General features: G+C 56.2%; 6 protein-coding genes across 6 annotated transcripts; 5 read left to right on the top strand and 1 right to left on the bottom strand.

Moving 5' to 3' along the window:
- Positions 1-212: 212 nt before the first annotated feature.
- Positions 213-1388, top strand: BBK36DRAFT_1116443 (DUF1751-domain-containing protein; the record flags this gene model as incomplete). Its single annotated transcript, XM_024890235.1, has 2 exons — positions 213-589; positions 680-1388. 2 exons carry the CDS (start codon positions 213-215, stop codon positions 1386-1388), a joined length of 1086 nt encoding a protein of 361 aa, XP_024750665.1.
- Positions 1389-7538: 6150 nt separating this feature from the next.
- BBK36DRAFT_1134981 (TPR-like protein) lies at positions 7539-11317 on the top strand. Its single transcript, XM_024892492.1, is given in 9 exon segments — positions 7539-8123; positions 8196-8399; positions 8460-8542; positions 8609-8788; positions 8851-8943; positions 9006-9162; positions 9228-9472; positions 9537-11203; positions 11216-11317. The coding sequence occupies 8 exon segments, from the start codon at positions 7976-7978 to the stop codon at positions 11019-11021; spliced, it is 2595 nt and encodes an 864-aa protein (XP_024750664.1). The 5' UTR covers positions 7539-7975; the 3' UTR covers positions 11022-11203; positions 11216-11317.
- Positions 11318-11712: 395 nt separating this feature from the next.
- Positions 11713-13162, top strand: BBK36DRAFT_1139996 (hypothetical protein; the record flags this gene model as incomplete). Its single annotated transcript, XM_024893344.1, has 5 exons — positions 11713-11718; positions 11789-11874; positions 11964-12120; positions 12175-12848; positions 12910-13162. The coding sequence occupies 5 exons, from the start codon at positions 11713-11715 to the stop codon at positions 13160-13162; spliced, it is 1176 nt and encodes a 391-aa protein (XP_024750663.1).
- Positions 13163-16193: 3031 nt separating this feature from the next.
- On the top strand, positions 16194-18859 carry BBK36DRAFT_1134979 (HET-domain-containing protein). The gene is given in 4 exon segments (XM_024892491.1): positions 16194-16450; positions 16463-16486; positions 16499-18686; positions 18829-18859. The coding sequence occupies 2 exon segments, from the start codon at positions 16481-16483 to the stop codon at positions 18587-18589; spliced, it is 2097 nt and encodes a 698-aa protein (XP_024750662.1). The 5' UTR covers positions 16194-16450; positions 16463-16480; the 3' UTR covers positions 18590-18686; positions 18829-18859.
- A 1039-nt stretch (positions 18860-19898) lies between these two features.
- Positions 19899-21375, top strand: BBK36DRAFT_1167744 (hypothetical protein; the record flags this gene model as incomplete). Its single annotated transcript, XM_024895083.1, has 2 exons — positions 19899-20071; positions 20172-21375. 2 exons carry the CDS (start codon positions 19899-19901, stop codon positions 21373-21375), a joined length of 1377 nt encoding a protein of 458 aa, XP_024750661.1.
- A 632-nt stretch (positions 21376-22007) lies between these two features.
- Positions 22008-24123, bottom strand: BBK36DRAFT_1196275 (hypothetical protein; the record flags this gene model as incomplete). Its single annotated transcript, XM_024896934.1, has 4 exons — positions 22008-22855; positions 22967-23245; positions 23478-23792; positions 23868-24123. The coding sequence occupies 4 exons, from the start codon at positions 24121-24123 to the stop codon at positions 22008-22010; spliced, it is 1698 nt and encodes a 565-aa protein (XP_024750660.1).
- Between the last annotated feature and the right edge of the window lie 2403 nt (positions 24124-26526).

Raw genomic sequence — 26526 nt, 5'->3', positions numbered from 1 at the left:
GACGATCCGAGCACACGCCCAGCGCTGCAAAGAGGACAGCAAGCCCGAGCCTCCCTCTGCGCGTCCTTGCCGGCGTGCAAGCCTTCAGCTTCGCCTTGCCAAAAACCACCCCGCGCTTCAGATGACTCCCACCTGACAGAAAATCCCCACGTTAAACGACTGACGACGACATCATCCCGCATCCCGCAGCGAAGCCCGCAAATCCCGCCGCCATGCCCCCGCGAATAAACATCCCGCCAGTCACACGAGCCCTGCTCGGCACCCTGCTCTTCCAGTCTGTCCTGAGCGCCGCGATCAGGTATCGCCAGTGGTCTGAGGATACGGACATTGTGATTCCGTACCTGACGCTCATTCCTCAGCTGTCCATCACCTACCCGTGGACGTTTCTGACGGCTTCCCTGGTCGAGGGCAACATCTTTACGTTTGCCTTGGGCGCCGCGACTCTGTACCATGGCGGCAGGTATCTGGAGAGGGCTTGGTCGTCGGCGGACCTGGCCAAATACATTGCCATTGTCTCTTTGATCCCGAATGTCCTGACGTTCTTTACCATGGTCTTCTTCTTCACCTTGACGAGGAACCCTGACTGGAGGTGAGCATAGCACTTGGATGATGTTTATACACACGCTGCCAGGCGAGCACTGCCAGAGCACTACTAACCATTTGCATCTTCCACTCGCAGTCTTACGGTCATCGGCGGCACCATTCCCTTCCAGATCGCCTTCCTCGTCGCCTTCAGCCAGCTCATCCCGGCGCATACGGTCACGCTCTTCCGAGGCGTCGTCTCCCTCCGAGTCCCAAAGACCCCCCTCATCTACATTGGCATCGTCACCGTGCTGTCGTTTACACCACTGCTGTCGCGCGCTGCTTTCTGGCTGGCCAACTACGGCTTCCTTACGAGCTGGACATATCTGCGATTCTTCAAGGTCGTGTTTCCCGATCTTGATTCGGCTCAGCCCGCGTCGCTGCGAGGCGACGCTAGCGAAACGTTTGCCTTTGCCGAGTTCTTCCCGGGTCCCGTCAAGCCGTTTGTGGCCGCCGTGTCGGACCAGGTGTTCAGCATCCTCGTGGCGATTCGGCTCTGCAAGCCATCGGGGCAGCGAGGTATACCCGCCCGCCATGACAGCATCGCGCAGAGAGGCGCACCGGGAAGCGCCCGTGCCGAGGCAGAGAGGAGGAGGGCCATTGCGCTCAAGGCGCTCGATCAGAGATTGAATGCGGCAACCGCTGCTGCTCGACCATCCGCACCGCCTGCGCCGCCAGCTTCTGCCCAGTCAAGCGGTCCACCTGTACAGACTCAGCCCCAGGCAGGTGCCCAAACGGCTATGAAGTCTGAGCCCGGTCCTATGCTTGGCGAGACCAAATTTGAGCCCGAAGAAGACGATTCATAAAAGGCCGTTCCATGGGAGGTGGTACTTGCTCTCACGCAAAGCTACGAATAGATATGATGTGGTGGGGGATCTCGGTGTTATGGTGAAGGATATGGGGCTCTACGAATCGAACGATTGTAATGATACAAGCGGATTGGATTGATGGATAGTAAGTTGGCGCCTCGGTGTTGTCAGGGATCATGGTTAATTGTCTAGCCAGCACATTGGAGAATGAATGAATCATGCTTTGTCAGCTGTGTCGACGCGAGAACATGTCAGTTTGTGATGGAAGAACCATGAATCAATGGCCTTTGCCTTTGTATTGCGCTCCACCACGGGAAAAGAAGATAAGAAGTGGTGGAGGGAAGAGCCGAGCAGGCTGCTGGTGGCCGTACCTACATATGTGCTATAGGCGTGGTGGAATACCAGAGCCGCCTATAACATGACATGTTCGACTCGACTACGCTGGTGTACTCAAAGAAGGTGAAAATGCTGGATGGCAGCAGCTATATCACAGACATGCAGATGAGACGGGGGAGGGGTGGGCCAGTGGAAACGAGTTGCGTCGTACCCGCGTCGTAGGGGTGATGCAGAAAAACGATGGAAGGATATGACCAAAGGGCGAGGGATGGGATTGCTTTCTTTCTTTCTCATATGCCCTGTAGATGGATGCATAGGTAAGTTGATTGCGCTCAATCTTATACGGAAAATGCTATGAGAGCAGCATACGAGGCGGCCATTGCGGAGAACTCACAATTCAAAGATACAAACTCGAATCATGGGCCCCAAAAAGTTCAAGGGAGGCATCCCGAAATCATGAAAACCTCCGCGACGCCCAAATCTTCAGCTTTGATATCCGAGCCTATGCATACTCTTTCCAAAGTAAGAAAGTTAGTAGAGGAGCACTCCCGATGGATTAGGTACCTAACCTTAAGGTACCTAAGGGAGTGCAAGTTCCTGTATGAAGTGATGTGGCTTTCATTGCTATTTCAGCATCGGGGTTCAATGTGCGTGTGAGGTGGCATCCTTGATGCAAAAGGGTGTGTTGCGTGCGTCTGTGTGTGTGTGTGTGTGTGTGTGTGTGTGTGTTGTTGCAGCGCAGTTACGCTTGTTCAACGATACATTTCAACAGGGAAAGAGTTCCAAGCCAAAATTGAAGTCGTCTCGTCACAACTTCTTTGCTCGTGCGACCCGACGAGTCTTTTGGGTGCAGCGGCTCATGACAGCCGGAGAGAGTGAGTCCATCCATGCGTGCGCATCGGGGACACTTGTTTTTCCTCGTCTCTCTCGAGTTTCTTTTCGTGGTGTTGCTGCCTTCGTTGCCCTTGTCTAACGAACACCCACCCCCCTGGCGCAGCGATCTATGAGAGGTGGAGCTTGCGGCAGAGGCTGCAACCTACAGATGACGCTCTCTTTCTTCCAGGTTCCCTTTTATTTTTTCCCGAGGTTGGATTCTGTGAGGGTGAGGGCCTGCAAGGTTGTTCGGGGGAGGGAGGGAGCCAGGCTGCCTTCTTTTTCAGCTCGACTGAGAGCATCAGCTCAGCGGGAGTATGTAGTAGTAGTTGGAAACCAAGAACTGGAACAAGCCCCAGACACAGTCTCAGATGGACTGATTTGAAAGATGAAGAGCAAGGGAAAAGATGACGCATCGCCCCAATGTTCAGCCCTCCACCCTCCCTCTTCTCCTGGGGTAGCAGCGACAGGCAATCTAAAATTGAGCGCCCGCCAGGACTGTTCACCAGGCAGCTCTTTTCTCTGGGTTGGTGATACAATACTCTGCCCGCCTCGCCGTTCGTCGTCGCCTCGCCATCCAAATCCGCAAAGGGGGGCAAGGGGAGACAGAAGATGGGAGAAGTGAGAAGGGGCGTGCAGACTCGACTTTCGCCGTGACACAATCGTCAAGCCTTTGTGTCGTCCAATGGCGGAACCCAGGCACTTGGTCGCAGCCGGAATCGAGAGAAACAAGCCCAGGCAAAACAACGTTGCCCGTTGCGTGGATTCGCTTTACGTGTACAGCATGTAAGGAGTGCCACAAGTACGGCATGGACAGGATTGGATGACAGAGCACAGAGCAAAGACCTGAGGCTACAGGCAGGTTGCACCCAAGATGTGCTGCGTACTGTCGTACTCCCCGTATATCGCTCCCGTCATCTGCCTTGCCCTGCCTTTTCTCTGGCCAGCAGGAGAAACCTGGCAAGTCGGGAATCTGGCGGCTCGCCTCGGGCGCAGGTCGTCCAGCCAGCTAGCGCGGAACGAGTCTATGCGCATGCGGGCTGTTTCTCTCCTCGATGGATGGGCGGGTGCTGTGCCCGAAACGTGGTCGTTAGCATTGAAGGCTGTCATAATCAGGACGCGACAAAGACGATGCGCAGTCCTCGCATTCACCCACGAGACTTCATCGTCCCAATCTGGTACCCAGGCAGCCAGCGTAATCCGTACTTCGTGACGAAAGCAACCAGTAGTGCGCGAAACATGGAGCAGCTCCGGCCAAACCGCTAGAAGTGCAAGAAGCTTGGGCTGCCTAGACCTAGAATAAGCTGGGTGATGGCGCCGCTGCTTGTTTTCTGCTTGCCGCCCTCGGGACTTCTGGGCCTCTGGGGTTGGAGCCCACACGCATCGCGTCCGCTGCTGATGGGCGAGGCAAGGGGCCGAGCTAGGAGATGAGGAGCCTAAGGCGCAGGAGGCTAGCGGGCCAGAGCTGGGAAGAGCCCCAGATGGCCAGATCCGCCAGCGGCTGGCTGTGGCACGTCAGTGTGTGTGTGTGTGTGTGTGTTGAGCAGCTCAGGAGGTGCCCACTTGGGGCCGACGAGAGAGGAAGAGGAGAAGAGGCTACATTAGCAGAGGCACGAGAATCCACCGCACCAGGAATAGGCACTAAACTTACTAAGGCACCCACTGCGCTAAGTGGCTGTGGAGACTGCTGGCAGAACTTCTTTTTTTCCTTCCCAATGACATGTGCAGCGGGCTGCTGGAAAAGCGGAGCCGATCCAGACGCCGCACGGCAGGGGGTGTGCGCATGGTGGAAACGCAGCGACAAGGCTGGAACCGCTCAGCGTGAGAAAAAGGGAGTTGGCGCACAGAATCCCCCAACGACGTGCGCGTAGCAGCCCTCACGGCAGCATGACGCGCTCCAGGCGGTGCGAGTGCTCACAATGCGTGTGCCTGTCGCTAGTGTCTGTCTGGCATCGCACAGCCAGCACTGCGGCTGGTGTCCGAGCCAGCTTTGGCCATCGACGCACTTCATCGTCAGCAGGCATGCGTCCCCTACAGGGACATGGACATGTGCGTGTATGGAGCGTGTACTGCAGGGCACGCGGCCCACGCACCAACGGCTCATACCATGAATCAATCTGATAGGCGCAAAAGGTATTACGTACAGTATCTGGGAAGTGGTTGTGCCTTTTCGCTCGCTGCTGTGTTTGCTTCGCTAACTCTCTCATGTCGCTTTCTCCGGGACTACTCCACCAACTGAGGGCCAACGCACAGATGCTCCCGACTACCTTACCGATACGTATTCACCAGCCCGACCGAAGGACACATTACACGTAAAAGACGTTGTAGGACGCAGCCTAAAGCAGTGGTAGCAAGCCACTGGCATCAAGCCTCGTTCTGCACGAAGTATCCTGCAGTGAGGCGTCTGCTGCTGGCACGCATCTGCCTGAAGGTACTCGTACGCAGGGCCGCACAGGCAGATGCAGGCCAGCTTGCTTCAACCTGCCGGAGCCGCTCCCAAGAAACAATGGGTTTGCATCGGCCGCCGCGGCTCCAAACGGGGCGCTGATGAGCAGAGCAACAGCAGCAACCTGCGTTAATATCCAGAATTGCTCCGCATCTTCACGTTGGTCTGGCGACAGCCGTCCAGGGCGCCCGCTTATGTAACAAAGGTTGCCTCATGCTTGCAGGGAAAAGGCCGAATGCAAGATACGGACGGGCCTTTACTCCGTACCTTGATCCTGACTCGGAGGCTCTAAGAGAAAGATGACACCACACAGCTCCTCCCGCGCCATCCTTTCAATACCACCTTATTTCCCTTACTAAGGTACTTAGGCGCTGCAGCCCCAGTCACATGACCGGCCTTGCCTTTGCTTCGGTGGCTTTTCCCCTTGATCCTGCTACTGATGGTATCCCCGACATGGAGCCAGACGCCAAGAAATCCCCGGGTTGCCAGCCCTTCTTTTTTTTCCCTCGTCTTCCGTTGACACCCTTTTCTTTTTCTTTTACCGGTTTACTGCCTTGAAGGTACTAGCACCGTTTTTGAAATGCTCTCGTCCGGCACTCCGCAGCCGCCGTCATCTCCCTCCTCAGAGAGTCGTTTTCATCACCGGTTCTGTTCCGGCCATGGGAAATGAGGTGCCACCCGGTGAGAGCAGCTGTTCTGTATGGAGACTCCGTCTGAACATTACAGTATTACGAGTGTTCAACAAAGAGAAGATGCACTCAGGACCCATTTGACCTGATTTACTCCACAGAGGGTTGCGATTCGAATGAGACTGTCTGCCTTTATTGTATCTACTCCTTCGACAACCCTGCGATAAACACAGAGTTGTGGAGTGGCTTGCCAACCAAGTTCTCTCCTTCAGTCAACCGCCGTTGGCTTCCCGCCACCGTCTGTGGGCGTCGCCTCGATAAACTCGTGTGCCACCCTGTCGATTTGAATCGCGTTTTCTCGCATGCCGAATGGGGGATCGCCTCTGTTCCTGTGCAACGGCTGGGTGCGACCTCTTGTTAATACCGCCATCGAACTGCCAAATACCTGGTGCCACAGCACCAGAACTCGGGCCAAAGGTGCTGCTGACAACGCACGCCCGCCAGCCAACAAACGCTTGTCTCCCCCCCGGACACAGACCGGGGCTGAAGTGCCATGACCACTCGTATCGAGAGCTGCCGTCGCCAATGATAACTGAAGATCCCCCCCGAGAGCTAAAAAGGAGCTTTGCTGCCGGTTGGCTTACCCGCTGGATCACCGCGCCATGCTTGTTTTTTGCCTCGATGCGGCCATGGATCCTCAGCGATTGGGACGCGGACCCTTCCGTGGCCCTGCGCCCGCGATACAGCGATGCAGCAATTCTGCTGGAATAAGAGGGCAAGCACATGCACAGCAGCATGTGGTGCTGTAAAAGCAGGAAATATTGTAAATAGGAGCACCTGTACGAAGTAGTTGTCATCGATCGTTAGATGCCAAGGTACGACGTGCTCTGTTCCTGAGGATCCTGTGGTGGTGATCGCTTGCGACCGCTGTCACTCAATCGCTCCGAACGCCACTCAAGGCTTGCAGCCTTCCATTGCACTCCAATACCCGACACTGCTTGTATGTCGACGGCAAAAAACTCGACCGGGCACTTGGCTACTGCTACCCAGAACGAAATTGCGCAACGCTCAGCTCGTGGCCAGAGGCTGCGTCGCCAAGGCCTGACCAAGACGTCTTTGTGCGCCGCAAATCGAGAGTTCGCCGCTAGGAAAGTGAAATGACCCAAGGGCTTCTCTCTCTTCTCGACTGCTTCACCTAATGCATCTTCCAGGCAATATAGGTAGTCAATCGCCTTCTGAGTAAGGTAGAATTTGGGTAGGTAGCTTCGTAATCTCACCAGAGACTGCACAGCACATCATCTGGCAGAACATTCTAAGCCGCCGCCATGGTTCGCCTCGGCCGCCGTTGCCCAAGAAATCCTTCGCCTGGGCACCGGGTCGTTTGAAACACTGCTAGTGCTCTCCCCTCGCAGCGCGGCGACCCGTCATCGCATCTCGAGAGCGTGTGAGTGGGCTGCTCTGCTGGGGAACTCGGGCGCTACAGCGAGCGGTACGTACCCAGGGCACTGACGATGGATCCACTGCCCCCAGCCGCCGCGAGCAGCTCTGGCCAGGCAGGCACGGCGCACGACAGGCAAGGTACCTGCGGTACGTACCGCAATTCGTACCGGCACACCATCTCGCACAGGACCCTGTCCACCCCCCACTTTGTGCCCTCGGCAAGGAAGACACCAAAAGCCGCCAAGCATGCAGAGGCCCCACCGGACCAGGGTGGCCCCGCCCGCTTAACAGCCACCCCGTCCGTGGCTCTAGTGCGTCCTTTCCCTCCCATTTTCATCATTCTCATGGGTAAGGTAAGTTTGTCGGATTCAGCAGCGCAGGTCCTTCCTCCACAAGACCAGCCCTCTCCCCGTCACCCGTTCTCTTTTTTTCTCCCCTCCATCACAGCCTGCAGCCAAAGAAGCCAGCAGCGTCGGGGATCGTGGACCTTGACGTGCCTCAGTGCCATCTCGACACTCCAGCTATCCTTGTGCGTAGAATTACAGCCTCGCCGGCCTTTGCTCATCGCTTGGCGTACTTTTTTTGCCCTTGCGTAGTTTCTTTCTATTCTTCATTCTTCTGCCTGTCGGCCCGAGTGTTGCCGTCACCAGCAGCCCTCTTGTCGGCCTGCGTCTCTCCGCCGTGTTTGCACTCGAGCCATTGGATTGTCGCCGCAACCATCGCCTGTCAATCGACACGACCGTCGCCGGTTGACAGCACTTTCGCGCGATCGCGTCTAGATCGACGTTGTCACTGGCCCGCGCCGCTCAGACCCTTCACCGCCCGCCTTGTCGCGACAGCCCGCTGCCAACCGCATCGCGATGGCGAACCATCACCCATCACCCACAATGATGCAGATGCAGCATCAAGCACCTCCGCCTGTGGCGCCGCCTCAGAATGTCCAGCCAAACCACTTTAACCCATCGCACCAGATTGCGGCCATGAACGAGGCCGTCTGGTTGCAGATTGGTATGCACCCAAATCCCCCCCTTTGATCGCCAGCTCACCTTGGCTCGTCTCCGATACTGACGACGCAAATAGGAAGCTTCTCTGAGCTGCTGCGAGTGCCCGAAGAAGCAATGCACGCCTACGAGCGAGCCCTCCAGGCGAATCCTAACTCGACCGCCGCGATGAGCGCGATTGGAATGCTCCTCAAGGGGCGCGAGGCGTTTGACAAGGCTCTCGAGTTCTTCCGAGCCATCGTCCAGCTCGACCAAAACAACGGTGAAGCATGGGGCAATCTCGGTAAGCCGCGATCACAGCCATTCATTTTCCCGTGATATATGCTCATGCGATGCTCTGCAGGCCACTGTTACTTGATGACCGAAAATCTACAAAAGGCGTACGATGCCTACCAACAGGCTCTCGTCAACCTAAGAGATCCCAAGGTACGTAGGCGACGCGCTGGATAGTCTGCCTCTTCTTGGGTAATCGATTAACCTTGGTGCACGCAGGATCCTATGCTGTGGTACGGGATCGGAATCCTGTATGATAGATACGGGAGCTACGATTATGCCGAGGAAGCCTTCTCCCAAGTCATGACGATCCAACCCGACTTTGAGAAGGCCAATGAAATCTACTTCCGACTGGGCATCATATACAAGCAGCAGTCCAAGTTCCAGCAAAGCTTGGAGGTAAGGCAACACTTTCATCACCCAACACCCCCCACGGCGATTGTTACTGACAGCGTTTTCAGTGCTTCAAATACATCGTCAATTCCCCGCCGGGGCCCCTTACCCAGGAAGACATCTGGTTCCAGATTGGCCACGTGCACGAACAGCAGAAAGACGTAAGCTTTCGCTTGCCTGTCTTCTCTACGTGAATGTGTCGTTTGCTGACGTTGCTTCGCAGTTCGACGGCGCCAAGTCCGCCTACCAGCGGGTGTTGGACCAATCGCCGAATCACGCCAAAGTTCTGCAGCAGTTGGGCTGGCTGTACCACCAACAAAGCCCAGCATATGATTCCCAAGAACGCGGTATCCAGTATCTCGAGAAGTCTGTCGCGGCAGGTGAGTCAACCAACATTGGATCGGTAGCGTAGTGCCAAAGTCGACACAGCTGACACGATTCGCAGACAACCAAGATGCGCAAAGCTGGTATCTTTTGGGTCGTTGCTACATGTCCCAACAGAAATATCCCAAGGCATACGAGGCCTACCAACAGGCTGTGTACCGCGATGGGAAGAATCCTACCTTCTGGTGCTCGATCGGTGTGCTCTATTACCAGATCAACCAGTACCGAGACGCACTGGACGCGTACTCACGGGCTATTCGCCTCAACCCGTACATATCCGAGGTTTGGTATGACTTGGGTACTCTGGTATGTTCAGCTCCCTTTACTCTGTCTTTGCTTCGGAGCAGCGGATCGCTAATACCGTGCGCAGTACGAATCATGCAACAACCAGATTGCCGACGCCCTAGATGCCTACCAAAGGGCAGCAGAACTGGATCCAGGCAACCCGCACATCAAGGCTCGCCTTCAGCTTCTCCGATCTGGCGGCACTAATGGTGGTCCGCCGCCTGCAGCTCCTCAGCCCGCTGATATGCACCCCTCAACGTACCAGACCGGCCCTACAGGTCCTCCTCAATGGGGCGGATCTACGCAGCAGCAATCCGCTGGCCCCCCTGCTGCCACTCAGGCGGCTGGCGAGAGCTGGGCCGGCAGGCTGTCAAACGTGAACCCGCCGCCTCAGCCCCCTAACCCCTACGAGAGCAGGGGCGAGCCTTTCCGTGGTGGTCCAGCACCGCCTCTCCGACAGCCCAGCCCTCCTCCGCAGGAGCCGCCGTCACGCCAGCCATATCCCGAGATCAACAGACCAGGCCCATCCCGTCGTGGCCCTTCGCCGCCGCCGGCTCATCAGTATGCCCAGCCTCTCCCTCCGCCGCCTCCCCAGTCCCAACCTCCGGCCCCCGCGCCGGCTGAGCGACGAGTTCTCAACCCTAACTGGGGCGGTGCGACGCCTTCGGCATCGGCACCTCCCAACAACCCGAATGCTGGCAACCCGCCTCCGAACGGCATGACCCCGTTCCGACCCGCCAGTAGCCCGCGTACCGACGGCCGTCCTCCGATCCATGACAACCGCATGCCATCCCCCAAGTCGGCCTACCCGCAGCACCCGGCTCCCCCTCCCCCTCACTATGCTCACCACCAGGAGTTGCCCCCTCAGAGCGCTCCTGAAAACAACGCGCAACCGCCTCCTCCCCCTCCACCGCCTGCGCCGATTTCTGAGCCACCTGCCCAGCGCATGGAGGATCGACCTTCGTCTGTAGGACCAAAGAGGCATCGGGAATGGGAAGAGGAGCCCGTGGCCAAGAAGCCTGCCAACGAAGAGACGCGTGCCCGGCTTGGTGATATGCAACATCGCAGACCGTCCACCCCTCCACCTGCCCGTGATGCGTATCGCCGCAACTCGTCCGAGGCTCGCCGAACGGAAGAGCAGCGTCGCCCCGAAGAGCCCAGGAGGCCTGACGAGCCGCGCCACAAGGCAGAGAGCTATCACCCATCCGAGGCTGCTCACCACACACAGAACCATAGTGTGAGCTCCAACCACCTGCCACCTATGCAGCCAGGAGCAGGCCCCATGACTGGCGTCGTCCACGAAAAGCCCAACCCTCCTGTTGTCCCAAAGGAAGAGCCTCGGGCTGAGCAGGCTTCGACAGCTCGCCCAGCACCCCCGCCTGCCTCTGAACCCGAACGTGCTGCCAGGAAAATGGACGTGGACGAGGACTATGACGACAGCGGAGAGGACGAGAAAAAGGCAGTGCTCACCAACGGCTCTGGGCCCTCCGCAGCTTCAAGCGACCTGAAAGCCCCGAACTCCTCTGCCAACGTCAATGTGGCATCTGGCCCTGCGCCTAAGTCTGAGTAGGACATCTTTGTGACACAGCAGAGGACATGTTTGTTTTACGGGCGTCTTGGGAGACGGCGGCTTTTCGTCTTGGAGTGACTTGCCCCCACGTTTTTCCTTCTGGTTTTTGTTTTCCCTTTTGCTATATATCATACTTCCATTCCCGGCCTTATTACCTAGTACTTAGCTGCTTTTTTTGTTTTTTCCTATCTTGGGGGCTGACGTGACGGACGGCAAGGGGGAACCGGATCATGGGTTTTGGCTAAAACAAACTGTCGCCAGGGAGCGTTTTCCGTATGATACTTGTAGTCGTCTCGTTCCTTTATCAAAGACTATCCTGATTTTACTCTTGTCTGCCGTTTATTTCTATGTGACTCTTTGCAGATACATTAATCTTGGCCCCTAAACATGGTCCCCCTTCCAAGTTCTTATTGTTCCTGCCGAGGTCGAATAGACTGCTTGAATTTCAGGTCACGTGATCAAGTTGTGGTCAGGTTTGCGCTCAGGCGTTGGCTGCTTTTGATTGGCCGGAAGAGCCCCTTGTCCTAACTAGGCTAGCTTGTGGGCGCACGGGCCGCACAATCTGGGAACCTCAGGTCTCGCTTAAAATTTCGCACACAAACTATTTCCTGAAAGCCCTTTTCACTTTTCTGCTTCGTGCAGGCTTCGTCAATTTTTCATACCAACCTCATCACCACCACAACAGCCCAAAATGAGTGTATGTTGAACATTCCGAGCAAGACGACGACAGTCAATCCCCCGCTTCACGATGCTGACAATTAGAATAGCACCGCAAGTACGAGGCTCCCCGTCACGGCTCCCTGGCTTACCTGCCTCGGAAGCGCGCTGCCCGCCACCGCGGAAAGGTCAAGTCGTAAGTTGAAGAAAAAAATCTGGAGATGGATTCACCCTTGGAGGAGCATATGGGAAGAATGCAGTGCTAATCAATTGGTATCACGACAGCTTCCCCAAGGATGACCCCAAGAAGCCTGTCCACCTGACCGCCGCCATGGGCTACAAGGCTGGTATGACCACGATCGTTCGTGACCTCGACCGACCCGGCGCGAAGGCACACAAGAAGGAAGTTGTGGAGGCTGTTTCGATCATTGATACCCCCCCTGTACGAACAATGCAGCCCGCTTGGCTATGTGCCTATGGCTAACATCTAATTTAGATGATCGTTGTTGGTCTTGTGGGCTACATCGAGACTCCCCGCGGCCTGCGCTCCCTCACCACCGTCTGGGCCGAGCACTTGAGCGACGAGGTCAAGCGACGATTCTACAAGAACTGGTACAAGAGCAAGAAGAAGGCCTTTACCAAGTACGCCAAGAAGCACTCGGACAACAGCGGCGCCTCCATCAACCGCGAGCTCGAGCGCATCAAGAAGTACTGCACCGTCGTCCGCATCCTTGCCCACACCCAGATCCGCAAGACCCCTCTCAAGCAGAAGAAGGCCCACCTCATGGAGATCCAGGTCAACGGCGGCTCCGTCGCCGAGAAGGTCGACTTCGCCAAGGACCTCTTCGAGAAGCCCGTCTCCATCGACACCATCTTCGAGCAGGATGAGGTCATTGACGTTATCGCCGTCACCAAGGGTCACGGATTCAGCGGTGTCACCGCCCGCTGGGGTACCAAGAAGCTCCCCCGTAAGACTCACAAGGGTCTCCGAAAGGTCGCTTGTATCGGTGCCTGGCATCCTTCCCACGTCCAGTGGACTGTTGCCCGTGCCGGTCAGGAGGGTTACCACCACCGTACCTCTGTCAACCACAAGGTTTACAGAATCGGCAAGGGTGATGCTGAGGACAGCGCCTCCACTGACGTCGATGTCACCAAGAAGAAGATCACTCCGTATGTTTACGCCCGCCCCCTCTCACTCACTCATGGCACAGATTTGCTAATTTTTTCGCAGTCTCGGTGGCTTCGTCCGCTATGGTGAGGTGAACAACGACTTCGTCATGGTCAAGGGCTCCATCCCTGGTACCAAGAAGCGTGTCGTGACCCTCCGCAAGTCCATGTGGACTCACACCTCAAGAAAGGCCCTGGAGAAGATCAACCTCAAGTGGATCGACACCTCGTCCGAGTTCGGCCACGGTGCTTTCCAGACCCCTGCGGAGAAGAAGCAGTACCAGGGTACCCTCAAGAAGGATCTGGCCTCCGCCTAAGCGTGCGCGTCGCCTCTCTTTTCCTTTTTGCGCGTCAGGTCATTGCATTGGTGTCGGATATTGGTTTGCCTTGCTTATTTTGGGCTGGGTTTTGGGGCTCTCATAATGGGATGAGCATGAAGAAGAAAAAAAGAAGAACGAATTTCAGCTAGAAATCTGAAATACCACAAAATGAGATTTCCTGTTATGATGATGGGGAATCCCACGCATGTGCAAGCCCAAGTAGCGACGCCAATAGACAAGCTGACCAGTTATATGACTTATGACTTGCCGTGATTCTGCTGTGGGAGAGCTAGGTATGAGGCTATATAGAAACGATGATTACACAATGATCAGGCCACCTCTTCTTCGAACCCATCATTCAGGTTTAACCTAGGGAAAGTAGACAATGACAAAGATGACATAAAGAGAAACATCGCAAAACTACTGTCTCCAGTGTTGGAAGTTGGCCGCGCTGTAGCTCTTTCTTGGATTTCCTGATGCTGCAGGGTAATCGGGTAAGTCTTGCTCAACGGCAAAGTAATCACTGATCCGAGGTCTGCCTATCATCTCAGCTACCATTCGGACGTTCTTATGATTGGCAACATTCTGAGTCGTCCGTCAACACTCCCTTGATCTCGTACCAAATCACATCACGACCACATGTCTACGAACAGACCTCTACGATGGCTGGATCCTCAAGCGAGCAGACAAACCAAACTCACACTCTCAACCCGCTGACCAGTTTCCCACCGTCAACCGTCTAGACCTCACCGAGGTAGCGAGCTAATCCAATGGGTCGGCGAGAAGCAGTGGCTGTACGGGAAATCGTTCACCTCGCCACAAGCTCCGTCCAACAGCGGCAAGATCACTGATACAATGAACGGTCTTTTAACGACACAGGGATATGATGATCTTTCTGAAACGGCGATCTCTGGTGTATGAATGTCCCCAACTTCGGATGCCACTCTGAATGGGACTGTTGAGTCTGTATGATGATCATTGACGGATATTGAATCATTCATCAACGACAGCGGTGATATACAGAGCTCCAGCGCCGTTGACTTGTAACTCATGGGCGACCATTCTACGTCGAATCGTTTGTCACTCAATCTTCGCGTGACTTACCACAGCTCGTCTACATGAGACGTCTCTTGAGGCAATGATTCAACGGTTGGTTGATACACTCCTCGAGAGTTTGAATGGCGGATCAAGAATGATACCCTCCGCCCTGAGCTGGCTTATTTCTGTCGCCGAGAGAAACCCTGCGGCCATCCTTGTTGGGTGTGCAAGAACGGCAGGAGAATACCACGCTGATGACCTGCATTGTGTCTTTGTAAAGGAGTGACTCCAGCAGAAGCGAGGCCAGCGTCGTGGCTCACGGAGTTGTCCAGGACGGAGAAGCGCTGGCCTGTTGTGTCAATTCACCGCACCCGTTGGGGGAATCTCGGCTTGTATTATGCAGAAGTCTTCGTCTCCAAGAAGGATATCAAAGGTCAATAGACTCTTTCAGCGCTGAATCTTTTGAGCAAGAGTGGCGTGGCCAAGGATACAGAGGCGTTGGTGAAGATGAAGCCAAAATGGAAGCTGTTAAAAGAGAACGGAAGCCCCACAGCAGCTGCTGCTCCCCACGTAACTAGCGAAGCGAGGCTAGTAGCTGATGCAATGCTGAAGAATGCGGAGAAGAAGCAAGCCATTGGCCGAGATATGGATATTGGGGTTCCTTGACTGTATGTACGAGTACTTTGCCCAGATCGAGAACCGGGAATGGCGCAGGTTCAAAGAGACAGAATCCGTGCCAGTAGTAGCAGATGCCATCACATTGACAGCTCATTTTTCATCCGCAGTGTGAACCAACTTGGAAACCTTATCTACCTTATGTGTGCTAGGTAGGTACTTCGTGATAATGGGCGGAACACGCGGCACTGTCTTGTCTTGTCTTGTCTTGTCTTGTCGCAGGAGGGGCTGGTATAAAGTAGGGTCTGGCTCCGCGGCACCTCACATCCGTATCGGCGGCACCTCAAAAGGTACATTTTTATATAAGAGGTACAAGATAAGGCACACTTCCTACAGTATTTTAGGTATTCGCACTTACTGTATAAGCAGGTCTCTACCTGACTTTACCACTGCAAGATCGCTACTCTCTATAGTGGCTAGAACACCACACAGCTATAAGTTCGCAACTCTGCTATAGTACATATAGCTAACATACTACACCTACCTAGTAGCTGTAAGCCCCTGTTATTACAGCACTGACACAGCTGCTATAAGGGGTTGCAATCCTATAGCATGCATGCGGCATCCCAGCTACTATAGAAGAGCTGCTTTTTGCAGCAGTGTGGTGTTCTAGCCACTATAGTAGAGCTGCTCTTGCAGCAGTATGGTGTTCCAGCCACTACAGTAGAGTTGCGATCTTACAGCTATGCGATATCACTGCTGTGTAAAGGGAAGTCTTATAGGTGTAGTATGTGTAGGAGCTTTTACGCTGTAAAGAGTACTTCGCCGCACAGTCAATACAGTGTATTGAGGTGCTGCGGAACCGGATGTGAGGTGCCGCGGAGCCAAGCCCATAAAGTACATGTGCCTGGATTCAAGTTGGGACTTCGGCTAATTTTGAGTTTCTGCCCCTGTATCGTGCCGCTAATCAACAATCAACAACTGGATACGTACGTCTTGAGTGAGAGGGACTGCTGCAGTTGAGAAGACGAACCCATACATGAGGTTCATGGAAGCAGTATGCACAACTAAGAGAGAAGCAGGAAATGGAAAAGAGCACTTGGCAACCTACTGTAGTAGATAATGCTTGTGCCCGACCAATCATGGCGGATGATGATCATAGTGTCCCAGCTAGGGGGCTGCAAAAAGGATCAATTTCAGGATCCTTGAGGGGCATCAAACAAGGCACAGGCACAGGCACAGGCACAGGTACTGGTACTGGTACGGGCGATGCAGGTTACCTCCAATTAGTAGCGCAGCAACGCGTCGCCTCACAGCCCAGCCTGACGCTCGCCGTAGCACGACATGCCGCCTCATCCATATTATAGCGCCTTACCTCGCCCAAGCAGCGTCCAAGCCAGCACATCACCCAACCATCGCCTCACCTCACCTTCTTGTCCTACGGCCAGCCATGAGGGGTTTGCCCTGTGGCATCAGGTCGTCTTGTTAGCACCTTGTCCGCTTCACCTCTGTTCATCTCATTTCAGCCTTTCGGCCTCAGCTTCAGCTTCGGTCCAGCGATTCATCGTCACTTGAACGGCTCAGCGGCATCACAGCTACCAACCAACCACTACCTATCCGGCCTACCTTACTGTCTCCAACACTGCCGTCACCGCAGAAACAATGAGAGAGAGAGAGCCTGAGTCTGAGAGCGACTTCTCCTCGTCTGGCAGCGAGTCGCCGCCGCCGCCGCCTCCGCCCAAACCAGAGCCGCACGCTCGCGTCTCTACTTCAGCACCGCATCATGCGCCTCATGAGCATGCGCCGCCTCCCACCAGACGCCAAAGCATCGCAAACCGTCTGTTGGGATCCTTTAACCAGGTCCGCAAAGAGACTAGGGAGAGAGCCAAGAATGAGCCGCCGCCGCCTGCGCCTGCTCCCGCCAAGCGGCGCTCGTCCGTCGCCGAGAAGTCGTCGCCCATGGCGCGCATCCGCTCATGGCTCGACACGTGCAACGGCCAGCATAATCATCACTGCAGCGGCGATGATCCGGATGCCGACACTTGGCGGCCCGTCTATCTCGTCGACTCGGTTGAGCGGTGCTTGGTCAAGGCCAAGCCGACGGATCGCTATCTTGCCCTGAGCTATGTATGGGCGCCCCTGAGCCAGCGTCGCGGCGGTCCTACCGCGGTAGTGCAGCTCCTCAAGTCCAATATCGAGGCCTTCCAGTCGGACCTCCCAGAGGTGGATCTTCCCGAGACCATTCTCGACGCCATGTACCTGGCAAGGAAACTGGGATTCCGCTATCTGTGGGTTGATCAGCTCTGCATTGTGCAAGATGACGAGGTGGACAAGGAGAACCACGTCCGACACATGCCGTACATCTTTGCAAATGCCTATCTCACCATCGCCGCAGCATATGGCGACCTTTACACTGGCCTTCTCCCCATCAGTCCGCGGCGACATCAGCGCGACTCCAAGAACGGCAACGGCAGCGGCAGCACCAAGGACCACGGCGAACTGCTTCGGCAGTCCAAGTGGAACAGCCGTGGCTGGACCCTGCAGGAGCACCTCTACTCGCGCCGCACTGTCTTCTTCTTCCAGGATACCGTGACGTGGGAATGCCATTGCAACCTCTGGCAGAAGAGTTCGATGAACATCATGCCCAAGCTGCGCGCCAGCACTCGACACGACTGTGTCAACCGTCTTTCTTCTGCCATCCTCGGCTACCAGCACCCTCCATGGCCCGACCTGGACGAGTATGCCCGCATTGCGGCCGATTATAGCGCAAGGAGGGTGACCTATGTTGAGGACACCTTGAGAGCTTTCGCCGGTATTACGTCTATGCTCTCGCGTACATTTTCGGATGGCTTCATGTACGGCATGCCGCTCATGTTTCTCGACATTGCTCTTCTCTGGCGTCCTCAAGCGTCGATACGACGGAGGGCGCCACCGCGAGCCCCTTTCTTCCCATCATGGTCTTGGATGGGGTGGTGGTTTGATGGCGTGCCTGTCGACTTGGTCCTGTGGAAGGCCGCGGCGGATTTTGTGGAAGAGACGAGTCCGACGAAAGTAGGATCCAACTCCAAACGGTTTCAGAGCCTGCAAAGCTTCAGAATCAAGCCCACCGTCACTTGGAATCTTACGGACAGAGCTACCACAGTTCCCGTGGCCAACAATGGGCTGCGGTATCGAGATCTCCGGTCGCGCAAGAATGCCGGGACACCGCTGCCCCATGGCTGGTCGAGAAGCGGATCGTCATTTAAACACGACAGCGACCGGACGACCATCTTCAAGTATCCGGTGCCTGTCACGGACCCTCCCAAAGACGGACCACATGCGCCGACACCGGCCGAGCAAACGTTCCCGGGACCGCTCTTGTCCTTCAGAACGGCTTCTGGTTTCTTTGACGTCGATCTCGCCGATACCATGGCGCCCAAAGACGGTTCCAACCCTCAGATTGCGATTGGCAACATTTGGGGCAGGTCTGGGAAATGGATTGGTGAGTTCAGAGCTCACGATGCCTGGTTGGGCGTGCAGACGTCCAACTACGACGGAGGCGAAAAGCTCGAGTTCATCGCCATCAGCATGGGGATGGAGCGCAAGGGCTCCTTCATATTCCCGCCGGAGCGATTCGAAGAGAACAAGGATGCGGACGGCATATTGCACTTGGTCAATGTGCTGTGGATTGAGAGGATCGGCACGGTTTGCTACCGAAGGGGCATTGGGCATATCTTGCTCAAAGCTTGGAATGCACAAGTGAGGGATCAAGTGGACATTCTTCTCGGATAGGGGTTCCTCGAGAGGCATCCGGTATGTCTGGCGAGGTATGTGAGGTGTGGCGTTTTGGGAGTCTATTCTTGAGCCTGGTACGTCAGGCAGCAGTGGTAATTTGTCTTTTCAATTCTTGTTTCATATTTGTACATATCCTGGTACGATTCTGCTCGTTGTACTCACCTTTACGATACGCGCGGCTGGGAAACAGGACGAGGTTGGAGAGGCACATAGCTGGCCATGTACCTAGCGGTAGTTAGCAGGCATCTGTGTTGAATTCCTTCAATTGGTTATCATGGCTCCTGCATGCAGGCTGCATAAGGCACCAGTAAGTCAAGACTAGGTCGTGAGCTGGCGAACTGAGGTATAGTACTACTAAGTAGCCATCTTGCATACGACAGGACCGAGCTGCAAGACATTGAAGCTTGCGCGCACCAAGTGTCCATCACGTGGACATTTCCGCGATGATGCTCGAAGCTCTCTGGCGTTGTGAAAAGAGAAACAGACAAAGTTCATGATACCATGGTGATCTACATCTCACACTCTTCCTTGGTGGTATCGAGCTGCTCCTCCATCGTGTAACATCCGGCTTACGAATATTGACGCCCCCGAGTCGACTGCGGGTGTGACAGAGGGAGTCCCAAGCCCTGTCCCACAGGTGGCGTAAATGTGTCAGACAATGCGCTGTCAGTTCTCGATTCTAGGTGAACGGTATCTCTAAAACGAGCGGAGAATCAGAAGAGCTACTCACAGGCATCATCAAGTACTACAACGAACTTGGCCATCTCAAGGCAAGGGTATCAGAAGATGGGACGAAGCCCTCGCTTTTACTTATAGCAGAGCAGTACCTGCCAGTAACCTCACCGGCCACCAAACGCAGGCTGTGTCGGGGGTAAATCACCGGTATCCACTTCTCCTCAGGCCTCGGGGACACTAAACCGCCCTGTATCAAACGCTCGCGCCTGACCACATAAGGTAGGTACCTAGTAGTGACCAGATCCGTCCTGCAGCGGCCGCGCAGCTCACAAGTACCCCCGGGCTGTATCCAGACGTCACTCAACTGCCGCTGCCTCGAGATCCTCCTTTCGCCAACGTCACGAGTTCCAAATACATTCGGCTCACGCGACCGAACCCGCCAAATGCCCGGATAGATGGGCGTGAGGGATACACTCGAATCCCTTTTCCTCTAGGTACCTTAGAGAAGGCCTGACAGAAGGGAGGGAAACAGACAGACGCCAGACCTTGGACAACTCGCGATAACGACATCACCGGTGCTCAATCGACCCAAGCTTCTACTTATTCGGGTTCATCGGGACGCGAGACAAGCATGGCTTCGAGGCCGGAGTACCAGTCATTGGAGGACGTGGAGGATCACACAGGAGCTACACACGAGGACTCTGCTCTCCTCGGCGGCGAAGACGAAGACAGCGAACAAGTGCCCTTCTCATGGATTGAATATGGCATCTTCTGCTTCCTCGGCATGGCCATGCTCTGGGCCTGGTAAGAAGACACCCCCCCTTCTCAATCCCCTCGCCTTTGCGCGCATGAATACTACCTAGCAGAAACCAACATCGCTAACTGCGCATTCGCGATGGGGCAGGAACATGTTCCTCGCCGCAGCCCCCTACTTCGCCGCGCGCTTCGCCGGCGACTCGTGGATCGAGGCCAACTTCCAGTCCACCATCCTCACCGTCTCGACCCTCACGAACCTCGTCTCCGCGCTCATCCTCTCCCACATCCAGCACTCCGCCTCGTACCCCTTCCGCATCAACCTCGCCCTCGTCATCAACACCGTCATCTTCAGCCTGCTCACGGCGTCCACGGCCGTCCTCCTCGACGCCTCGCCGCGGCAGTACCTGGCCTTCGTGCTCGCCATGGTGGCGTGCACGTCCTGGGCCGCCGGGCTGATGCAGAACGGCGCCTTCGCCTTCGCCGCGGGCTTCGGCCGCGCCGAGTACATGCAGGCCCTCATGGTCGGCCAGGGCATCGCGGGCGTCCTGCCGTCCATCGCGCAGGTCGTCTCCGTGCTGCTCTTCCCGCCGGGCAAGGAGAAGGCAGCTGGCGGCGGCGGCCAGGGCGAGGAGGAGGAGGAGGCGGTGGGCGAATCCTCCGCCTTCTACTACTTCCTCGCCGCAGTCATCTCCCTCGTCACCCTCGTGGCCATCATCCCCCTCGTCCGGCGCCACAACCGCCTCGTGGCGAACCGCACCATCCCCGAGCACCTCGCCTCCTCCATGGCCAGCATCGAAGAGGCCGAGAGAACTACCACCCGCAAGGTCGTCCCCCTACTGCACCTCCTCAAGAAGCTCCGCTGGCTCGCGTTCGGCGTCGCCCTCGTCTTCGCCGTCACCATGTTCTTCCCCGTCTTCACCGTCAAGATCCTCTCCGTGCACCAGGACGGCGGCCTGCTCTTCCAGCCCGCCGTCTTCATCCCCCTCGGCTTCCTCTTCTGGAACATTGGCGATCTCGCCGGCCGCGTCGCCACCATGCTGCCCTTTTCGCTTACGCACAGGCCGCGCCTGCTCTTTGCGCTGGCGGTGGGCAGGATCGCGCTGCTTCCGCTCTATCTCCTCTGCAACATCAACGGTCGGGGCGCCATCGTCCCGAGCGACTTCTTCTACCTGTTCGTCGTCCAGTTGGTCTTTGGCGTGACGAACGGATGGGTGGGATCGAGCTTCATGATTGCTTCGGGGGAGTGGGTGGAAGAGCACGAGCGGGAGGCCACGGGCGGGTTCATGGGCTTGTGCCTGGTTGCCGGCCTTGCGTCGGGCAGCTTGTTGAGTTTTACGATATCTGGGATTTAGGGCTTGTCGGGATGTATGCATTGGGCATTTTGCAAGGCGTTTTATTCTCATCTGGAGCGTGTGTCATATTGCATATCTTCAAATTTCCAAGGCATTCATCAGAAGTAATCACCCATTCAGAAGTAATCAACCGTGAGCCATCTAATCTATCTCAATGATGGATCAAAGAAACAGCACTCTGCGAGAAAGAGGTATCAAATAAGAAGAAGATACAAAAGCAAGAAACGAATATTTATGTACTGATGAATGATGAATGATGAATGATAGCAACCTGTAAAAGCCCCCCCGATTCGATTCCCCCCAAAGTACCGCCGTTCTGTGATCCATGCGGCCAGACACCCGTCCTAGCGAATTTCCATAAGAGCCCATCCGATCCGATGCGTTTCCCATCTCACAATGCCATGCATCCCCGTCCCTTAGGTATCTAGCCTTTTGACGCCCCTCCTTTTATTGTGTGTGAACGCAAGTTGCAATGCCAGATTCTGTGCAGGTTTTGAAAAAAGAAACAAAAAAGGGACGAAATGGGTCAAAGGGGGTAAAAAAGGAGAAGAAGGAAAAAGAAGAGCCAGCCATTCGCCCACCGAATGAGGAAGAAACCAGCACGATGATGCCAAAAAAACGAGCATGTTCCGTCAGGGGCTGCACCTCAGAGGGTTGTTGTAGATGGAATTCGACAGTGCGCCCACCGTGTCTCTTTTGAAAGGCTCCAGGCCCTTATGTAGTGCCGCAAGATCCGTCGTATGCCTGTACACCGTTTTCCCCACCCCCGAAGATGAAGGAGAGTCGTTGCTGTTCGGACCGCTGGAGCGTCTGCTGTTGTGTTTCGAGGGAGCATCTTCCATCAACAGGACGACCGGGTCTCCCGTGCGAGGTTTCCCGGACCACTCCAGCGAACACATCGATGGAGGATGGTAATAGGTATCGCCGCAGACAACCCAGTCGGCGGTATAGAAGCCGCCCTCGATGAGGTCCTGCTCCGTGCCGCGCCAGTGGCTAAATTTCTTTTCGGGATCCTTGTAGTCGAAATCGCCAAAGCGAAGCTTGATGTCTTCGTCATCATTTGCAGGGACCAGTGCAAAGCACGTGCAGTCGCGCAGCGTCATGGCGACGACAAAGTCCAGGTTCGTAGGGGGTCGCAGGGGCCCTACATGATCGAGGCTCTTTTGGCAATCCCTTAGCTTTCGGAGTGCCTTGTGGTTGATGATTTTGTCGAGAATGGTTTGGATGCGCTTGTCGTCGTGCAGGCCGGCAAGCTGCGGCGCTATTCGAAACGGCGACGAGACTTGCCGAGGACAGTCGGGGTTTGCAATCGCAATCGGACATGGTCTTCTCTCAGGGCGCGGCGCCTTTGCGCTGGGGCATTTCAGATAGTTGCGAAGCTCTAGGGCACACTGCCTACAGCGGATGGCCGACTTCGGGGCGCTGGGTGACTGCAGCAGCCATTTGGGCTTGAACTCGATAAGGATGGAGCCGTCGTCGCCTTTGAGAGACTTGTTGTTAGCACGTAGTTGGCAGAGGGGTGAGATCAAGGCGGGCAGTAAAGGGGCAGCGTAAGCAGACAACCAGCTGCTACAAAGAATACACCACTCACCCTTTGGCCGCATGTCCTCCACCAGAAAGCCCCAAGAGGCGTGGCCAATGAAAGAAGCCTGGAACTTGGGCTTGCGCAGGTGGTTAATGTCCCGAAGCATGGCGTTGAGCTCATCCACAATGCCCGACTTGTGCAGCACGACCAGCTCCTGGCACACCGCATGGTCGCCGAGATGTGGCTGGATCTCGCGGATGAAGAACTCCTGTTGGCGGAAGTAGTAGTCGGAGGAGGTCGGAGTGCGGCCCAGAGACGGTGCCTTGGCCACCCTCAGGAGTTTGCCTATGAGTCAAATAAAAAGGGCACGAGTTAGCATTGAGCAGTTGCGCGCACCGGGCTTTGTGTAACCACAACCCAAGGGGACGAGCGAATGGGCGAGCGCTTTGAGGCTCTGGCAGGTTGCCAGGCTGTGGGGTGCATTCCGCCCGTTCCATCGCCATCGAGCGTCATTGGTCGTACGATGCCCGTCTTCGCTGAGAGGGGGAAAATGCACAAAGGACAATAGCCAACGTACCTTGGAACTGCGCGCCGACGCGGCTGCTGGGGGGCACCTTGATCTCGAAGACGGCGTTTGCGGCGCCCTCACCGACCAGCCTGACGGGCTTTGTGCCTCGCGGCAGGATGCTGACCAGCGGGTGGTAGGCGCCGTCGATGCTGGCGTCGATGCCGCTGCCGTCGGAGCTGGTTCTGCCGCTGTCGCTCTTCATGTCCAGCGCCGGGATCTGCATCGTTTGTAGATGTCGATGTCGATGTCGTCGAGGTCGAGTCCGAGCCCGGGTCCGAGCTTGGTCGTGGCGCGGTTGGCCGTCGCCGTCACCGTCGCTTTCGCCTTCGCAGGCCTTTTCACAGGCCCTGTCGCAGGGCTTGCCGTTGCCGCAGTTGTCGTCGTCGCAGTCGCAGGCACAGTCGCATCTGAGGTTGCGGGAGCGGTCGTAGCTCATGGCCCGCAGCCGGGCCATGTCGGCCGAACTGACTGCGCCGGGGACAGCCTCATCGTCAGAGTCCTCGGCCAGCGAGTCGGCGTTGGAGGGCGAGTCTCTGCCGGCATCAGACAGGAAGTCGTCGTCGAAGCAGTCGCCGCCGGCAACGGAGGACCCGTGATTGGAAGCCGAGTCGTCGACCAGCTGGGGGGGCAGCTGCAAGAAGGCCTGCGCCTCCATGATTGGGGACGGGCACAGGTCGCGCGGGCCCCAGTCCTGCAGGCCCTGCTGCAGACCTCCGCAAGGGGCTGCAAGGCACTGAGTCGGGGGGGTGTGATAGCGCTGGGAGCGGCAGAGTCTCAGGGAGCACAGAGGCCAGCCCGGCGGTCGAGAGGCATGGATCGAGCGTGGGTGCAGATGCAATACTGTGCTGTGCTGCCGTCGAAGGGACAAGAGACGCCGCGTGTGACAGGCAAAGGCGATGTCGCTGCAGGTTGCTCGATGCGCAGGTCGCCCGTCTAAGTAGGAATGTATCCCAAGGTTAGGTCTCTTCTGCCGTGTAACGTATTATGTGCTCCCATCAGTGCTTTTTCTTTTTCTTCCGTGTCCTTTCTTTTTGTCTGCTGATTTTGCCTCCCCCTCGTTCTTCTTCGCTTGTCCGCGGCTCGATGCCGAATGAAACGACCCAAGAGTGGAGAGTAGGAGCAGCGTGGCGTGGCGGCGATTATTATCCTTGCGTGGAAATTAGGATCCCGTATCTCACTGAGACGGAGGAGGGCGAGCGGCGGCGAGAGGTGCCTTGCAGGAAGATGTTGTCCGGGGCGAGGTTGAGAGAAAGGGGGAGAGGGAGGAAGTGTGGCTTGTCGATGGTCGATAGCTTTAAGCTCTAGGACGACGGATCGAGGACCGGAGGCAAGGCCGCCCGCTATGGCCAGCTTATGAGTATTATGGCTGCCATTGATTGACTGGCGGTTTAATTACACCGCTAATAATAATAAGGGACCTACGCACCTTTGGTACAGGCATAGGCACAGGCACAGGCACGGGTATGAGCACGAGCAACGCAGCGCTGGTGAGGGACGGCAAAGCAGATCGATGCGAGTAGATATACATGTGCCGGGCTCGGGCTGGTCGCACGCAGACCGCGGCCGTGAGGCATGGGAGGCCGGTATGTGAGTGGCCAGGCAGGCGGCATGCTGTCGAGTGGCTCAGCCCAGCCTGTGATCTGAGCTGCGAATCTGACAGCTGGAACCTGATCGGAAGCCTGTCGGAAGCCTGCTGGAAGCCACCACCGGTTCGCGTTCGTGCCTGGTGCTAGCTTCGGTGTCTATCAACCACAGCCGGGGCATCGTCATGATGTACGCAGTACGTTGCAGCAGAGCGCTTCAGGCCATACCCTTACTATTGATGCCCACCCCCTTTCGCGGTGGCGTTCAAAAGGCTCGCTTCAGGACCCCTCGCCGCAACGAGGGCGGCATCCAATATTGGGGGACTTTGTGCCGACTTGGCAGAGCAAACTGAAAAGTCGCATCTCGTTGACGTGCATGCCTCCCCCCCTTCCTCCCTTGACTCCGCAGCCCGCGCTGGGCTATTTCAGGGCAACGGCAGAACCGACAACACGGTGGTGGTTGTTGCTAAGACGGCCAAATCTCTGCTCGCTACCAATCACAGCGGCGAGACACGGCGGCTTACAGCCTCCAGCAGCTGGGGGGCAGGGCTGAACCATTGCTGACGGCGTTGCTGGGTTCTTTGGGGAGGTTGCACCGCTTGCGTGCTTGTATGTACGAGCCCGTCCGGAGCATTTCATAGGCGGGCGACAGGTGAGGCTGATCTGGCTCCTTGGGGCTGGCGAGAACGCCCATGCGCCCTCTCTCGCGCCCTGCTTAAGCTTCTGACTGTCGTGTTCCGCCTCCCCTTTGATTTTGGGATCGCAAATGTCACCACCACATTTGATGTCACGATGCCGGAGATGGGTGGGCCGATGCTACTCACGCATGGGCTCCTCAGGTACTGGCTACTAGGTAGCTGGTCTCCGTCGAGGTACATGACTTGCACCCCGTTCTGTGCTCGCAAAGTGCCAGTCGTCTAGCAGTTGCACCGAGATCAAGTGTGCGCCTGACCGTGTACATGTATGCATGTATGACCTGAATGCGACACATCACAGGGCACCAGCTATCGTCTCTTTTCTGCATCTATCAAGGTGGGGGTGCTTTCTTCCTCCTGTCACAGGAATCCAATAGATTCGAGCGTCTCTGGAGACCTGAGCAAACGCTACGAACTCGGCGGATGCTGCTCAGTGCGTGTACTGCCAAGGTACTGCCAGGATACCTTGATATGACTGCACTGCGGTTAGAGGAGGGCACCCCTTTGCCCCGGATTTGCAGACGGGACCCTGTGATGTCATTTGGAGAGCCAGCCGCATGCACTTGGATACATGTAACAGATTGACGTCGAGATGCAGGACGCGGTCTCCATAGCAAAGGGAGTCCGTCAGCAGCAAGCTTGGGCTGCTGTGCGACTTCGGACGGGGGCCGAGTGCTTTTGTCTTGTGCAAGTTACGAGTACGCTTGGCCGTTGTCGCGATGCAGCGGATTTGATATCACGAGCGGGACCGCAAATTGCTCAATGTTGATTTACGAGCAA

The sequence above is a fragment of the Trichoderma citrinoviride genome (genome assembly GCF_003025115.1).
Source record: "Trichoderma citrinoviride strain TUCIM 6016 unplaced genomic scaffold BBK36scaffold_5, whole genome shotgun sequence".
Lineage (NCBI taxonomy): Eukaryota > Fungi > Ascomycota > Sordariomycetes > Hypocreales > Hypocreaceae > Trichoderma > Trichoderma citrinoviride.
The sequence above is the reverse complement of the archived record's forward strand: the minus strand, read 5'-3'. Positions and strand labels throughout refer to the sequence as shown.